The sequence below is a fragment of the Moschus berezovskii genome, chromosome 4 (genome assembly GCF_049115385.1).
Source record: "Moschus berezovskii isolate FMDL1 chromosome 4, NW_MosBer_1.0, whole genome shotgun sequence".
Lineage (NCBI taxonomy): Eukaryota > Metazoa > Chordata > Mammalia > Artiodactyla > Moschidae > Moschus > Moschus berezovskii.
This window is the reverse complement of record NC_142463.1, coordinates 87,919,030-87,936,890: the sequence shown is the minus strand read 5'-3', so window position 1 is coordinate 87,936,890 and position 17,861 is coordinate 87,919,030. Positions and strand designations below refer to the sequence as shown.

Below are 17,861 nucleotides of genomic sequence, written 5' to 3'. Positions count from 1 at the left end.
GATGCCTTATTTGGGAAAGCCTGCTTGCTTATGATTGGTTGTCCTTAAGTTTCCATTACTCTCCCCCATTGTGGGCTAGCCAGGCATGCGTAGGATCTTAAATCCCCACACTAGGGAGGGAATCCATGCCCTCTGCATTGGGAGCTCAAAGTCTTACACACTGAACGGCCAGGGAAGTCCCTAGGTTTCCATTTCTTAACACTGAGGCATTTGCACACTTCAGTTTTGTTTATACAGGCTTTTCAGGGCATTAGAGCCACCTCAATCCAACAGCCTCCTTATTTAATTGATTTAAAAATACACATAAGTGGAATTAACTTACTCATGCATAAAGATCCTGTTTAGATTATATATTCTGTAATAGGGCATATGTTCCTTCAAGGAAGGCTGTTGGTTAAAACTTTTGTTTCCTAGAGCCAACAGGAACCTGCTGAAGCTTACCTTAAGTTACAAACTTTTCCCTACGAGACTAGAACCCTCAAAACGTCAAAAATAAAAACTGTGCAATGTATCTTTGTGATACCCCGAAGGGGTCAGCATTGTGCTTTGCATATAGTAGGTGTTAAGTGTTTGAAAATATGTTATTTCCCAATATATTATTTACAATGTATTAATGGGTTATTAATTCATTAGTAAAACCAGATCGAGTCTCTTAAAATAGGACTAAATTCATCTCCCAACCGCAAAGGCAGCTTCGTTTCTCCTCTCCTCTTTAAGGTCTTCTCTCACATATTAGAAAGAAATAACTTTTGAGGTGTTATGTTGCATCTCTGCAAGGGAAAGGGCAGACGATAAAGTAACTTTTCTGAGAGGTCAGCTACTTGTGTCCCCAGCATGCGGTAGTTACCAGTTGGAGGTCTGCGGGCTGTGAGGTGTCAAGGCTTTCCTGAGTTCAGATGTTACCGACAGCGCTTTAGGCAGCCCACGGTCCCCTTTAAGACCCCCGTGGATTGTTCTGGGGATGGGAGTGCAGGTCGATTCGGACGCGAGCGGCTGCTCGGCTCGCGCTCAACCCGGTCGCTCCTCCTGGCACCCTCCATTGGCCGGGACCGTTTTCGGCTCTTTGCCGCGCACGGGGAGAGCCACGAAGCCTCAACAGCCGCCGGAAGCCGGCGTCCTGCTCGCGGCCCCGGACACGCCAAGCGAGGTGCCGCCTCGGGCCAACAGTCGCGGCTCCTGGCCGGCTGGGGCGGGTCGCAGCTGCTCGCGAGGGGGGATGTGGCAGGGGCCGCGGTGCCCCCGCCGGTGTGCGGATGGAGGCTTAAGACATGGCTCTGGGGCATGGGCCACAGAGGCCGTTAAAAGACACGAACCCGACGTCTTGGAGCCAGGACCCTGGAGGAAAGGGGCTGAACGCGGCCGGGCTCCGGACAGCCGGGGCGGAGGAGTAGGGCGTCCGGGGGGCAGCGCCCGCAGCGCAAGCGTGGGCGGCGCAGGTGTGGCGGCGGGCGGGTAAGGTCACGTGGTGAGGCCGCGCGTGCGCCAGTGTCAAGGGCGGGCGGGAGAGGAATGCGGCCGCCGCTGCGCGGCACCCGCTCTGCTCCGCAGTGTCCGCTGGTTGGCCGCGCGCTGAGGTGCTTCTTGCAGGAAGGTAATAGTTGCGTCTACTCATGCTCTCTTGAGCTCCCTTGAGGAGGGTTTCCGAGTTACGATTTAGAGAATAACTCAGGAGATCCATGTGTCTACATTTTAGACTGAGTTCTAGTTGATAGAGGCAGATGTGCAATAGAGAACTAAAAATGTAAAATTCAAGGCCAGTAGTGAGTTGGATATGTGCTGGAGCATATATGCGCTGGAGCACATATGCTTCCCTTGTGGCTCAGCTGGTAAAGAATCCGCCTGCAATGTGGGAAACCTTGGTTCAATCCCTGGGTTGGGAAGATCCCCTGGAGAAGTGAAAGGTTACCCACTCCAGTATTCTGGCCTGGAGAATTCCATGGACTGTATACTCCATGGGGTGTGTCGCAGAGAGTCGGACACGACTGAGTGACTTTCACTTAGGATACTTTTCTCTTTAAATTTCATTTTGACCACGTGTGAAAGAGTAGCTGAAAGCAATTTGAGTGACGTTGAGGGCTTTAATGAAAGAGTCACAACTGATAGAATTGTTCAGTTTTAATCAAATTAATAGTAAAAGGAAAGAATGGGTGTTATTGCGTGTGTTTGGTGGAGCGGAAGGTTACTTAGGCTACCGTACTTTCTTTGCTATTGTCTGAAGCAGTGCTTCCTGGGTACATTCTTTGGGTTAAATGATACTTTCAGTTCAGTTCAGTTCAGTTCAGTCCCTCAGTCGTGTCCGAATCTTTGTGTGGATTAAACATAACGAGAAGAGAGAAATCTCGTTCTCGTCCTTCCCGATGATCTAGGCAGCAGCTACTTAGTTCAGCTTTTCCTCTACAAAATCTGATACGCTGTATTTACAGCCTACTACCGCTGCCGCTGCTGCTAAGTCACTTCAGTCGTGTCCGACTCTGTGTGACCCCATAGATGGAAGCCCACCAGGCTCCCCCATCCCTGGGATTCTCCAGGCAAGAACACTGGAGTGGGTTGCCATTTCCTTCTCCAAATTTACAGCTTAGTCATTGCTGATTCCATTCCTAGGGGTTGAAGGAGACAGGTGCACTTCTGTTTCAACGAAACTTGAAAACAGTGGCAGAAAACAACATGGAGGTAAGGCTTCCCTTCGTGACCTGCTGCATGACTCCGAAGAGTCATCCCCGTGATATACTGTGAGGTACCTTCCTCCCTCGCTAACCCTGGGACATCGATTCTAGGACACCGCGTGCACACTAAAATTCGCGGATGCTCAAGTCCTTTTTGTAAAAGGGTTGTAATTCCCATGGTTATTGAGTACTTAGGATGTGGCTTTAACAACTGAAGAATGGAACTTTAGTAGACTTTAAAATTAACTAAAAATATTTCATTATTGGAAAAAATGGAAGTATGTTTGGAATAACTTGGATATGTGAATCTTTTTAAAGGTACCTTTTTTGACATTAAAATACAGATAAGTAATTTCTGATTTTATTTTGAAATATTTCAGATATATTAGTTAATTATACCTTAAAACTATTAAAAATAGGCTATGAGCAGGTTACATATTTGCATATTTTTTGAACATCAATGCTCTAGTGCATTTTGGATTCCTTTATAAGACTGTATATACAAGTCAAGAAGCAACAGTTAGAACTGGACATGGAACAACTGATTGGTTCAAAATTGAGAAAGGAGTATGACAAAACTGTATATTGTTATACCTTGCTTATTTAACTTCTGTACAAAGTACATCACGTGAAATACCTGCCTGGATAAATCAAGCTGGAATCAAGATCAGTGGGAGAAATATCAACAGTCTCAGATATACAGATGATACCACTCTAATGGCAGAGAGAGAAGAGGAACTAAAGATCCTCTTGATGAGGGTGAAAGAGCGGAGTGAAAAAGTTGGCTTGAAACGCAACATTCAAAAAACTAAGAGCATGGCATCTGGTCCCATCACTTCATGGCAAATAGAAGGGGAAAAAGTGGAAGCAATGACAGAATTTTATTTTCTTGGGCTCCAAAATTACTGCAGATGGTGACTGCAGCCATAAAATGAAAAGACGCTTGCTCCTTGGAAGAAAAGCTATGACAAACCTAGACAGTGTATTAAAAAGCAAAGACATCACTTTGCTGACAAAGTTCCGTATACTCAAAGCTATGGTTTTTCCAGTAGTCACATACAGATGTGAGAGTTGTTCCATAAAGAAGGCTGAGCACCAAAGAATTGAGGCTTTTGAATTGTGGTGCTGCAGAAGACCTTTGAGAATCCCTTGAACTGCAAGGAGATCAGAGCAGTCAATCCTAAAGGAGATCAGTCCTGAATATTCATTGGAAGGACTAATGCTGAAGCTGAAATTCCAATACTTTGGCCACCTGATGCAAAGAATCATTGAAAAATACCCTGTTGTTGGAAAAGATTGAAGGCAAGATCGAAGGCAAAAGGAGAAAGGTGCCGCAGAGGATGAGATGGATAGAAAGCATCACTGACTCAGTGGATATGATTTTGAATTTGAGCAAACTCTAGGAGTTAGTGAAGGATGGGGAGCCTGACATGCTACAGTCCATGGATTGCAGAGCGTCAGACATGACTTAGCGACTGAAAAACACCAGCAATAATTTAGGAACAATAGTAACAGTTCAGTTCAGTCGCTCAGTCATGTCCGACTCTCTGCGACCCTGTGAATCACAGCACGCCAGGCCTCCCTGTCCATTACCAGTGCCCGGAGTTCACTCAGACTCATGTCCATCAAGTCCGTGATGCCATCCAGCCATCTCACTCTCTGTCGTCCCCGTCTCCTCCCGCCCCCTATTCTTCACAGCATCAGTTTTTTCCAGTGAGTCAGCTCGTCGCATGAGGTGGCCAAAGTATTGCAGTTTCAGCTTTAGCATCAGTCCTTCCAATGAACACCCAGGATTGATCTCCTTTAGAATGGACTGGTTGGATCTCCTTGCAGTCCAAGGACTCTCAAGAGTCTTCTCCAGCACCACAGTTCAAAAGCATCAATTCTTTGGCTATCAGCTTTCTTCACAGTCCAACTCTCACATCCATACATGACCACGGGAAAAACCATAGCCTTGACTAGATGGACCTTAAAGTAATGTCTCTGCTATTTAATATGCTATCTATCTAGGTTGGTCATAACTTTCCTTCCAAGGAGTAAGCGTCTTTTAATTTCATGCCTGCAATCAGCATCTGCAGTTATTTGGAGCCCCCAAAAATAAAGTCTGACACTGTTTCCCCATCTATTTCCCATGAAGTGATGTAAAATCAACACACAGAAATCTCTTGCATTTCTATAGACTAATAATGAGAAAATAGAAAGAGAAATTAAGGAAATAATTCCATTCACCATTGCAATGAAAAGAATAAAATACTTCGGAATATATCTACCTAAAGAAACAAAAGACCTATATATAGAAAACTATAAAACACTGGTGAAAGAAATCAGAGAGGACACTAATAGATGGAGAAATATACCCTGTTCATGGATTGGAAGAATAAATATTCTGAAAATGAGTGTACTACCCAAAATAATTTATAGATTCAGTGCAATCCCTATCAAGCTACCAATGGTATTTTTCACAGAGCTAGAACAAGTAATTTCACAATTTGTATGGAAATACAAAAAAACCTCGAATAGCCAAAGCAATCTTGAGAAAGAAGAATGGAACTGGGGGGATCAACCTGCTGGACTTCAGGCTCCACTATAAAGCCACAGTCATCAAGACACTATGGTACTGGGACAAAGACAGAAATATAGATCAGTGGAACAAAATAGAAAGCCCAGAGATAAACCCACACACCTAGGGACACCTTATCTTTGACAAAGGAGGCAAGAATATTCAATGGAGAAAAGACAATCTCTTTAACAAGTGGTGCTGGGAAAACTGGTCAACCACTTGTAAAAGAATGAAACTAGAACAATCCTAAACACCATACACAAAAATAGACTCAAAATGGATTAAAGATCTAAATGTAAGATCAGAAACTATAAAACTCCTAGAGGAGAACGTAGGCAGAACACTCTCTGAGATAAATCACAGCAGGATCCTCCATGACCCACCTCCCAGAATATTGGAAATAAAAGCAAAAATAAACAAATGGGACCTAATTAAAATCAAAAGCTTCTGCACAGCAAAGGAAACTATAAGCAAGGTGAAAAGACAGCCTTCAGAATGGGAGAAAATAATAGCAAATGAAGTAACTGATAAAGAATTAATCTCAAAAATGTACAAGCAACTCCTGCAGCTCAATTCCAGAAAAATAAATGGCCCACTATTTCCCATGAAATCATGGAACCAGATGAGATGATCTTAATTTTCTGAATGTTGAGCTTTAAGCCAACTTTTTCCACTCTCCTCTTTCACTTTCATCAAGAGGCTTTTTAGTTTCTCTTCACTTTCTGCCATAAGGGTGGTGTCATCTGCATATCTGATGTTATTGATATTTCTCCTGGCAATCCTGATTCCAGCTTGTGCTTCTTCCAGCCCAGAGTTCCTCATGATGTACTCTGCGTATAAGTTAAATAAGCAGGGTGACAATATACAGCCTTGACGTACTCCTTTTTCTATTATGAACCAGTTTGTTGTTCCATGTCCAGTTCTAACTGTTGCTTCCTGACCTGCATATAGGTTTCTCAAGAGCAGGTCAGGTGGTCTGGGATTCCCATCTCTTTCAGAATTTTCCGCAGTTTATTGTGATCCCACAGTCAAAGGCTTTGGCCTAGTCAATAAAGCAGAAATAGATGTTTTTCTGGAACTCTCTTGCTTTCTCCATGATCCAGAGGATGTTGGCAATTTGATCTCTGGTTCCTCCGCCTTTTCTAAAATCAGCTTGAATGTCTGGAAGTTCACAGTTCACGTATTGCTGAAGCCTGGCTTGGAGAATTTTGAGCATCACTTTACTAGCATGTGAGATGAGTGCAATTGTGTGGTAGTTTGAGCATTCTTTAGCATTGCCTTTCTTTGGAATGAAAACTGACCTTTCCAGTCCTGTGGCCACTGTTGAGTTTTTCAAATTTGCTGGCATACTGAGTGCAGCACTTTCACAGCATCACCTTTCAGGATTTGAAATAGCTCAATTGGAATTCCATCACCTCCACTAGCTTTGTTCGTAGTGATGCTTTCTAAGGCCCACTTGACTTCACATTCCAAGATGTCTGGCTCTAGGTGAGTGATCACACCATCGTGATTATCTTGGTTGTGAAGATCTTTTTTGTGTAGTTCTTCTGTGTATTCTTGCCACCTCTTCTTAATATCTTCTGCTTCTGTTAGGTCCATACCATTTCTGTCTTTTATCGAGCCCATCTTTGCATGAAAAGTTCCCTTGGTATCTCTAATTTTCTTGAAGAGATCTCTAGTCTTTCCTATTCTGTTGTTTTCCTCTATTTCTTTGCATTGATCGCTGAGGAAGGCTTTCTTATCTCTCCTTGCTATTCTTTGGAACTCTGCATTCAGATGCTTATATCTTTCCTTTTCTCCTTTGCTTTTCGCTTCTCTTCTTTCCACAGCTATTTGTAAGTCCTCCCCAGACAGTCATTTTGCGTTTTTGAATTTCTTTTCTATGGGGATGGTCTTGATCCCTGTCCTCTGTACCTGTCCTCACGAACCTCTGTCCTCACGAACCTCACGAACCTCCGTGTTCATCAGGCACTCTATCTATCAGATCTAGTCCTTTAAATCTATTTCTCACTTCCACTATATAATCATAAGGGATTTGATTTAGGTCATATCTGAATGGTCTAGTGGTCTTCCCTACTTTCTTCAACTGAAGTCTGAATTTGGCAATAAGGATTTCATGATCTGAGCCACAGTCAACTCCCAGTCTTGTTTTTGCTACCTGTATAGAGCTTCTCCATCTTTGGCTGCAAAGAATATAATCAATCTGATTTCGGTGTTGACCATCTGGTGATGTCCATATGTAGAGTCTTCTCTTGTGTTGTTGGAAGAGGGTGTTTGCTATGACCAGTGTGTTCTCTTGACAAAACTCTATTAGCCTTTACCCTTTTTCATTCTGTGCTCCACGGCCAAATTTGCCTGTTACTCCAGGTGTTTCTTGACTTCCTACTTTTGCATTCCAGTCCCCTATGATGAAAAGGACATCTTTTTTGGGTGTTAGTTCTAAAAGGTCTTGTAGGTCTTCATAGAACCGTTCAGCTTCGGCTTCTTCAGCGTTACTGGTTGGGACATAGGCTTGGATTACTGTAATATTGAATGGTTTGCCTTGGAAACGAACAGAGATCATTCTATTGTTTTTGAGATTGCATCCAAGTACTGCATTTCGGACTTTTTTTTGACCATGATGGCTACTCCATTTCTTCTAAGGGATTCCTGCCCACAGTAGTAGATATATGGTCATCTGAGTTAAATTCACCCATTCCAGTCCATGTTAAATCACTGATTCCTAGAATGTTGATGTTCACTCTTGCCATCTCCTGTTTGACCACTTCCAATTTGCCTTGAATCATGGACCTAACATTCCAGGTTCCTATGCAATATTGCTCTTTACAGCATTAGACCTTGCTTCTATCACCAGTCACATCCAAAAACAACTGGGTGTTGTTTTTGCTTTGGCTCCATCCCTTCATTCTTTCTGGAGTTATTTCTCTACTGATCTCCAGTAGCATACTGGGCACCTACTGATCTGGAGAGTTCCCCATTCAGTATCCTATCATTTTGCCCTTGATACTGTTCATGGAGTTCTCAAGGCAAGTATACTGAAGTGATTTGCCATTCCCTTCTCCAGTGGACCACATTCTGTCAGTAACAGAAACAGTAGTTATGGATTAATCATGACATTATTTTGTAATGGGAGTCATGTCAAGGAAATTTTGACATTTGTAAAAGGAAAACTACTTAGGACTATTGCAATAAGAGCATTGCTTTAGGGGAGAGAGGTGGGGCCCAGCTCTATGCAGTGGACAACTGGGGACATATAGCATGTGAGCAAAGAAAGGGAACCAGTGGATGGAAGAGAGGAGAACCCCATCAAGGGTATGGGGTTCTCGCTAAACCTATTTGATAGGATTCTGAAGGTGGGCCAGTGTGATCACATATTGAGGTGGGGGATGAATTGTGTGATCAGATATCAAGTGTGGGTGACTTAGCAGGATACCTGCTAAAACTGTGGTAGGCCAGCCAAAGACAGGACAGGGTTCAGGCAGGTGTAGTCAAAAGAAGGCACAGTCTAACTTCAGTTTGGTTAAGCGGAGTCTTTGTCAGTTATAGACACTTTCTAGCCTCCTGACCACCTGGACCCCAGGGCTTCCCTGGTGTTTCAGTGGTAAAGAATCTGCCTGCCATTGCAGGATCCACAGTTTCAATCCCTAGGTCCGGAAGATCACCTGGAGAAAGAAGTGGCAACCCTCCCCAGTATTCTTGCCTGGAGAATTCCATGAACAGAGGAGCTTGGCGGGCTAGAGTTGGACACAACTTAGCATGTATGCACTAGCTGGATCCCAGGCCTTGCAGTTCAGTGTGGCTAGGAGACTTATGATTGTTTTATTAAATGAATTCATAAGTAATTTTCCCTTCAGCTGACCCTGAGTTATAGGGGGCATTAAAGTCAGATAATAATTTAAAAGACATGATAGGAGGCTTAGATGAAATGAAATGTGGAGGAAGTATAGTGCCACCTAATCTTAGGATTTGAGGTGATTCAAGGGCCTATGTCGGAGAAGGCAATGGCAAGCCACTCCAGTACTATTGCCTAGAAAATCCCATGGATGGAGGAGCCTGGTAGGCTGCAGTCCATGGGGTCGCTAAGGGTCGGACATGACTGAGCAACTTCACTTTCACTTTTCACTTTCACACATTGGAGAAGGAAATGGCAACCCACTCCAGTGTTCTTGCCTGGAGAATCCCAGGGATGGGGGAGCCTGGTGGGCTTCCGTCTATGGGGTCACACAGAGTCGGACACGACTGAAGTGACGCAGCAGCAGCAGCAGCAAGGGCCTATGTATTCTATGAAGTGGTTGGGGGAAATAAAACTTTTCTCTTATTTAATTCCTGAAGTCATGCATGATTAGAGCACTTACCTTTTGTTGTTGTTGTTGTTATTTATAAACTTTCAGTGCAATAGTGTGGTTGATGGAAATGTTGAAGAAGTTCCCAGTAAGAAGGTAATTAAATTTAATCCTCCATTATACAAACAACGTTACCAATTCGTTAAAAATTTAGTGGAGCAACATCAACCCAAGAAGGTAGGTATTTCTCTTTCTAGATATTTGCTAATAATGCCTTCTGTAATGCTTTGTCAAATAAAAATATCTTAATAAGGACCTAGCAAGTAAGCAGAGGCTATACAAAAGGACTTTTGCAAGGAGGGAAAGGGTTTGCAATAATGACAGCATCTATCTTCATGGGCAAAAAGGAATTTTCTTTTATAGAGAGGAGGGTGAGGAGAAGTAGGATAAAAGAGTGGTATAATTGGATAGCAGAAGGTGTGAACCCTGAAACCAGCCTATTACCTGGGAGCAGTCCTTGGCTAAATGCAGTCCAATGTTCAGGGGCCTGGAGGGAGGAGAGAATTTGAGGACAAGTAGTCAAGGTAATCATTTTAAGCAAAGAATGGGAACACTAGGCAACATCTGTGAATGTGGGCAAGATGGTACCTTCTGAAAACTCTTTGTGGAAATACAAAGCATGGGGGATAGCACAGAGCTCAGGTAAAATTCAACATTGCAAGTTTCAGATGTGAAAGAGATCTTGATATTTTACCACTGGATGTGATCTTCACGTGGTTCACATTTCTAGAGCATTTAGTCCGCACATCAGGTAGACAAGTCTTGTGGACATAGATACTGTGGTCTTTTTAACTAGATAATAATGGTGGGGGAAGGCAAGGAGCACTTGGCATCCATCTGCTTTCCCTTTGTAGCAGAGGTATGTGATCAGTGCTGGCACTGGATTCTGTCTTGGTAACACTTTCCTTCTGTGCCAGTGTTTGGATTTCTTTTTTTAATATTTTATTTATAGATTTGGCTGTGACAGGTCTGTCTTAGTTGCGGCATATGGGATCCATTCTCTGATCAGGGACCAAATCCATGTTCCCTGCATTTGGGAGCGTGGAGTCTTAGTCACCGGACCACCAGGGAAGTCCAGTGTTTGGATTTCATAGGACCAGTGAAACTGGCTAGCCCAGTGAACATCTGAAGTCTGTAGGGCCAGTTACAGTCTAAAGGATGATCTACTTCTTAAGAAAATGGTAGCTTCTCTCATGAATTAAGTTAACCTCTACAGACTTCTCTCTGCTAGGTGGTTTACAGTTAGTGATAGGGCTCATATATACTTAGTATAGTTTCAGCTCCATTCTTTCTTTATACTATTATATAGTACTCTTGCCTGGAAAATCCCACTGATGGAGGAGCATGGTAGGCTGCAGTCCATGGGGTTGCTAGGAATCGGACACGACTGAGCGACTTCACTTTCACGCATTGGAGAAGGAAATGGCAACCCACTCCAGTGTTCTTGCCTGGAAAATCCCAGGGACGGGGAAGCCTGGTGAGCTGCCATCTATGGGGTCACACAGAGTCGTACACGACTGAAGTGACTTAGCAGCAGCAGTATATAATATACTATTTAAAAATTAGTGCAGCTCAGTGCTTCTGTGATATGCTTTCTGTAGTTAAGATTTTCCTTTTTCATTTCTGTGTTCCCCTTCTCCCACCATTCCATAAATGTGCCTGCCTCAAAGAGGAAAATTAGTGAATAACCATGGGTGCAACTCAGATAGTGTATCTTTTTGGGTGTAGGTACTTTTAAGTGTTTGTCATGAGTTATCTACATTTGCCCTTTTCATAGAGTTCAGAAATATATAGATAACTCTCTGTGGTTAATGAAGACTATTGTGTGATTAAGAAAGTCAGATATAATAAAAATCTTAAGAATGTGTGTGAATATGAATTAATGGGATTAGATTAACAGATTAGACTGTATCCTAGTATGTTTGGTCAGTATCCTTTTTTAAATCTTGAAGCTTCTCAGAGGCACAGACCCCTCTTAGAACACTTGGCCTGTCATAGGTGCTGTTCCTATGCCAGGCCCCTAGAATTTACCTTGAAAACTGAATTAGTTTATTTCTAATTATTTAGTTTTGCTTGCGCTGGGACTTCACGTCTGTGTGGGCTTCTCATTGGGGTGGCTTCTCTTGTTGCAGAACACAAGCTCTAGGGTGCGGGTTCAGTAGTTGTGGTGCATGGGGTTAGTTGCCCCTGCAGCATGTGGAATCTTCCCAGACCAGGGAATCAAATCTGTGTCCCCCGCGTTGGCAGGCAGATTCTTAACCACTGGACCACCAGGGAAGTCCATGAATTAGTTTATTGTCCAAACACTGTAGTAGGTCTTGGGAAGTTAACAGGACCTATTTCCCCGCACCCCCCCCCCAGGTTTTCAATGTATCAGGTTAATTTCCTTTTTATTTTTCTACCAAAAAAATATTATGTAATTTTTCTACCAAAAAGATATTATATAATTTTTCTGATACCAAACTCTTTCTGGAAAAAAAAATGCTTGATCATATGTGATTTCTGGCTATAACGTCTTTGAAATAACACTCCTTCTCATCTACAGGTTGCAGACTTGGGGTGTGGTGATGTTTGCCTCTTAGCGATCTTAAAATACCAAAAGTGCGTTGAAGAGCTTGTTGGAGTAGATATCAATGAGGGGAAACTTAAGTGGAATGGGTAATACTGAATTCTCTAAAATAATTATGCATTAATCTAAATCTAGTGGCACTATTAATTATAGTTAGATGAAGTATTTTTTTTTCTTGGCCACGCCATGCAATTATGGCATCTTAGTTCCCCGCCCAGGGATTGAATCCAAGCCCTTGACAGTGAAAATTTGGAGTCCTAACCAATGGATTGCCAGGGAATTCCCAGATGAAGTGTTTACTTACACCAGCTCTATACAACTTGTTTAAAAGAAGGCACTATGAGAGACGCAGGCTCACCAAATAATGCCTTTACCATGACACTAATTGGTTGTATGTTGTGAATAATACCTAGAAGTTCTGTTTACCTGTGTAGAAAGTATAGCCTCAATTCAGTAATTAAAGCCATCAAAGCACTGCAAATTCAGTTTCAAATGGCAAAGTCCAATGCTGAACACCAAGATAACTTATAGCAGAGGATTTAAATTGCCACAGCACTGGGGCAGAGGCCCAAGGCCTCCTTCAGTTTGAATGAGTTGCTTGCTCATATATGACTTCCACAGATCGTTTTAAGAACGTTTTTCTTCTAAAGAACAGAAAATTGAAAATCACTGATCCAAAGTGAGGAGAGAGAACCAAAAGTATTAATAATGAGAGCAATATCAAATATAAAAATCTTGTTTTTGTCGGCCATTTAATGCCCCATGAGAGAGGAAGTTACCCTATGACCTTGTGCTTAATACAGCAATTCATGGAAATGGGCTATGTCAGACTTAACCAGTGTAGGCAGGAGATAATTTATCAGAGGATCAGAGTTTCTGTAGCTGGTAAGATATTCTAAATAGATTATATGTGTTCAAGTGTTCCTTCTGCAATAATGCTTTGCAGATCAAGGCTCTCCCCATGTGTAGGGGATCATCTGGACCCCCGAGAGCTGGATTTAGCGATTACCTTGTATCATGGCTCTGTTTTAGAGAAAGACTGTCGTTTGCTCGGATTTGACTTGGCAGCATGTATTGAATTGTAAGTATGAAACTGGTTCTTACTATACCCATTCATTTGAAAAATGTGAATTAAGCAGTCTCAGTAAAGTTAGTAACCTCAATATTTGTCATAATCTGAGTTATTTGTGGAGAAAATTGCTTGTCAGTTGGGACTGGGTTTTCACTGGCTTTTTCCAGCTTTTTGTTTGGAGATGATTTCAAGTTTATAGGTTAAGATACAAAATGTATATAGTACCACAAACACCTGTATCCTTTATCCTGATTCTCAGGTGAACATTTTCCTTATTTTCTTAATCTTATGTATATGTGCTCCCTTGTTGTTTTCTTCAGTCTCCCTCTCCCTCCACACATTGTTTTCTGAACCATATAAGTGTAGGTTTTACTCTTTGCCCCTGATAAATTCAGTATTAAATGGCCAGTTCCCTTTTTGTTATTGGTGGTGCCTCGTGGCTTGCAGGATTTTAGTTTCCTGACCAGGGACTGAACCCAGGCAACAGGAGTGAAAACACCGAGTCCTAACCACTGGACCACCATGCAGTTCCATGGCTCTTTTTATTTTTAATAGGAGTATTTTTCAGTTTTGGCTCTTAATGATTAGATTCCTAGAATACAGGAGAGCTCTGTATTTGGGTCCTCAGGTCGTTCTGGAGGCACGAATGTCTGTTTGTCCCTGGGGAGGTTAATTCTGATCTCTCTAGTCAAGGTGTGTTTGTGCTTGCTTAGCTGTGTAATTACTGCCTTCCAGCCCCAAATAAGCAGAGTGGAGACTGCACACCATGCACATATCTTGTTACTCATCCATATTTCCCCCCTAAACTTGCCTATATTATATGGTGGCAAATGTTTTTTGTGGTTTCAGCACTTCTCTGTATTTACTAGTCAGGAGCCCTCCCACCTCAGTTATTTATCATCGGTGTGAACTCATGAATTCCTGGGTTTTTTTTTTTTAATGGATTGTGACTTACTTAATTTTGTTACTCAGATCTTCCCATGATTGGTCAACAGCAGTGGAGGGGTCCTTTCAAGCTGGCATCTGTGTCCTTGTGATATGTCTGGTTTTTGGTGTGTTTTTTTTGAGCACTTACTTCCTGTTATAACAAGATGTACCAGACTGGTTGTCTACTTTTCCTTCCTAATCTGCCCTTTTTGGTTCCTTTTAATGGGAAATGGTATTCAGAAACTAAAATATGTCTCTAAATGACCTTTTAATAGTAGTTAAGTGTCTTATTCTAGGGTCAGTTTGCCTACTATTGTGTCCAGATTTCCAGTGTTTGGTAACGTGTTCTCTAGAGCAGAGTGTTTTTATTTCTTTTGTATTTCCTATTGCCTGGCACACAGTAGGTGCCTGATGTTTGAAATGACTGATGAAGAACATTAGAACATTGGTTGAAGAGCAAGGCTCAGTGATCAGTGTCATCCTTGTATAGCCTAGGTCTGAATGTCATTTTTAAGATTGAATATTCCATTGTATATATCAGTTTGCTTATCCATCATTTGTTTATTTTTAACTGCTTTTTGGCTATTGTGAAAAATGTCAAACCATGTTTCTCTTATTTGGTCTGAGAGGTCCATGGTTAGACATTGTTTTGCTAAGTCAGGGAGCTACTTGCAAGTGAAGCTAGGTTTCATTATATCTTTCTCACTGACCACTTTAGAATAGAACATTTTGATTCAGAAGATCTGGGGAAGTTTCCTGAAGTTGTCTTTGGGTACATGTCTCCAACCATGATTGTCATCAGCACACCAAACTCTGAATTCAATTCCCTGTTTCCATGTGTTGTCTTTAGAGATTCAGATCACAAATTTGAGTGGAACAGGATGCAGTTTCAGACCTGGTGAGTTCTTAAGAGTCTTTTTTTTTTGTTACTACACTGGAGTTTTAAACCATATGAAATCTTAGTATCTACGGTTACCATAATAAGTTATTTCTTACTTTATTCCAATAAAATTGATTGCCAAAATGCAACTTAGCATATAATCATTAAGGAACTACCACATTTGGGCATTTATTTTCTCTATCAAGTGTGGAAAGGGTATTTGGGCACTGGTACCATTCATGTGAAGGTATCAGGAGTTATCTCCCAGAATGGCATGACAGATGGTCATGTTCTGGCAAAACTGCAAACCCAAATAGGAGTTGGGATTATAGCCCTTCTGGTTTCCTTGTCCCTGCATGCTGTTCCATATTCTTATGGTTACTGGGAAACTGACACTGTCATTGCCTTAATGTTCTTTGCAGAAATAAGCAAACCCAGTGATATGGCCTTATGTGATGTTGTAGGAATTGCAGTTTAGTTTAACTTGTAATTTTTATGTTCTGTCCTACGAGAAATGGTTGTTTTAGTTTAGAAAATCATCTTTTCTCTTTGTTTTGACTTTTAGGGCTTTAGATGTGGCCAGTCGCTACAATTACTCGGTGGAATTTACTGGTGTGGGGGAACCACCCACAGGAGCTGAGGATGTTGGCTATTGTACCCAGATAGGGGTCTTCCGGAAAAAAGCAGAAGCAGCTGAATTGGCTGTTTTGGAGCATCATGGTGAACATGTTTATGAAGTTGTGAGTGTTCTTTGTATTCTCAGAGCGAGTTCACTTACTGGGATGGTGAGACGAGTCCCCACTAGAGAAAAGTGTGAATGACGTTCTTTTGAGGAGAATCCCAAGACCCATGATCTCTCAGAGCATGTTACAGAGATCATTTGCTGGTGTCTTGGAAATACTTCTCCAGCAACTGCACACTGCCCCCACCCCTGCCCCGCCACTTTGTAATCTGTTAGGAAAGAGGAAAAACAGCAGCAGTTTCTGTGTAGCTTGAATCAGGACATGACTTGAAATTGTGTCTTGAAGCTTGTCAGACCCATTTTGTTTGAGGAGGTGTGTATGGTAAAGAATATGTTGAAGAAAGTCTATATGCCAGGAATTTTTGACCCTCATAATTGGGACATTCACAGTAGGTAAGGTTTGACATGTTCATATGCTTAATTGTATATACAGTTAATTCTAATGTGCTAAAAAGTTACTAGTGGTTTTGAAATCTTTTCTTCTATTCCAAGTCTTTTTTTTTTTTTGCTCCTTCAGGTTTATACAACCTCATACCCAAGTTTACAGCAAATAAATTACCGCAGACGTGTGGTGGTTTATCTAGTGTACCGAGAAGTGAGCAGATTGAGACAGAAATACCAAGCGAGTTTGAGACAGCATGAATTGGAGCCTGAGTTCGTAGCCTGTGGCAACCGGACAGGAAAATTCACCTCAGACCTTCCAGTTCCAGTACTCACTGAAGATGACAAAGCCATGGAGATGGCTCCCCAACCTTTCTGTATTGAAGATAAGTTTTACGTACCCCTGCAAAGAATCATTGCTTATCCGAGGCTGGGGCACTTATGTGGTAATGTGGAGAAGCTGAGAGAGTTCCTTGGTGATGTGATTGAACTGAACTGTGATGGTTCTGCGGTGAAGGTTGACTTGAACGATTGTAGTGACTTTTGAGCCATCCTTACTTCCTGAAATTCAGCATCTTCGCAATAATTGGGCTCATTTAGAATTTAAACGTTGTGCAGTCATAATTGAGGTAGCTTTTCATTTTAAAATCACCTAACTTTTATGGTTTTTGGTGTGTGTGTGTTGAATGTTGATATTAAAGAGCTTTAAAGAAAACTGAATTATCCAGTATTTAAAACCTTTTTCCAGGGGGTAGAGTAGCTTTAAAAACCTCTCCTTCCTTTGGGCTTAATTCTAACTTGTGATACTTAGCCTAAAACACATATACAACAGGAATGCAGGTATTTGAGAGAACAAAACCTCAACAGTCAAAGTATTGCCCATGGTTTTTGAGTTTCGCTCTCTGGAGCTTACTGGCTGGAATTGGGGTGGTAGTAGCAGTAGGAGAAAGAGAAATATAGTTTCTTGTATTGGGCTTCCCTGGTGGCTCAGACGGTAAAGAATCTGCCTGCAATGCAGGGAACCCGGGTTCGACTCCTGAGTTGGGAAGATCCCCTGGAGAGGGGAATGGCTACCCACTCTAGTATCCTTGCCTGGAGAATTCCCTGGACAGAGGAGTCTGGCGGGCTGTAGCCCATGGGGTCACAAAATTGGACACGCACGTAATAAGAAAAAAAGTTGTCTAAATGAGACATTTTTTTCTAAAGCATGGGAGTGCAGAGGTTAGCCAACCAAGTGACTGCTGTACCACACAGGGACCCCTATGCAAGCATATGTCCATCTTGCCATTCCACGGCACTTAATGTGCACCCTGGGGACAAAGATGGTTGTTTGAGCTTTAGCTACCACTTGGCAGGTTCCAAACCAGTGAAAAAGAAAAGGGAAGGGACAGAGGGCACGTGCCAGCTGTCTGGTAAGGTTTTTTGTACTGCTCCTGATTCTTGGCCAGATGGAAGTCTCATGGCCAGGCCTTACAGCAAGGGATGCTGGGAAGTGGAGCCTTTTATTTTGGGATGCCATGTGCCCATATGGTAGGCTTCTGCCAAGGAACTAGGGGGACAAAGGACATTGTGGCAACCTGCCACAGCTGGAATGTCCTGAAACAAGCTGAAGCTAGGCAGACAGGGTAACAGGGAAGGGCTTCCTTGGTGGGGAGGGGGAAGGCTGTAATTCTCAAGCTGTTTTGAAGGGTTAATAAGTAGATGGAAAATGGATTTGGTGGGGG

At 42.3% G+C, this 17,861-nt stretch overlaps 1 protein-coding gene across 2 annotated transcripts; it reads left to right on the top strand.

Moving 5' to 3' along the window:
- Positions 1 to 1,501: 1,501 nt before the first annotated feature.
- On the top strand, positions 1,502 to 17,688 carry HENMT1 (HEN methyltransferase 1). Of its 2 annotated transcripts, none has more exons than XM_088834882.1 (8): positions 1,502 to 1,591; positions 2,602 to 2,670; positions 9,615 to 9,743; positions 12,112 to 12,224; positions 13,082 to 13,216; positions 14,985 to 15,032; positions 15,580 to 15,754; positions 16,274 to 17,688. In XM_088834882.1, exons 2-8 carry the CDS (start codon positions 2,665 to 2,667, stop codon positions 16,682 to 16,684), a joined length of 1,017 nt encoding a protein of 338 aa, XP_088691008.1. In that variant the 5' UTR covers positions 1,502 to 1,591; positions 2,602 to 2,664; the 3' UTR covers positions 16,685 to 17,688. The 2 variants fall into 2 exon arrangements, with proteins under 2 accessions (XP_088691008.1, XP_055257711.1); XM_055401736.2 differs by having other exon boundaries at positions 14,853 to 15,032.
- Positions 17,689 to 17,861: the final 173 nt, after the last annotated feature.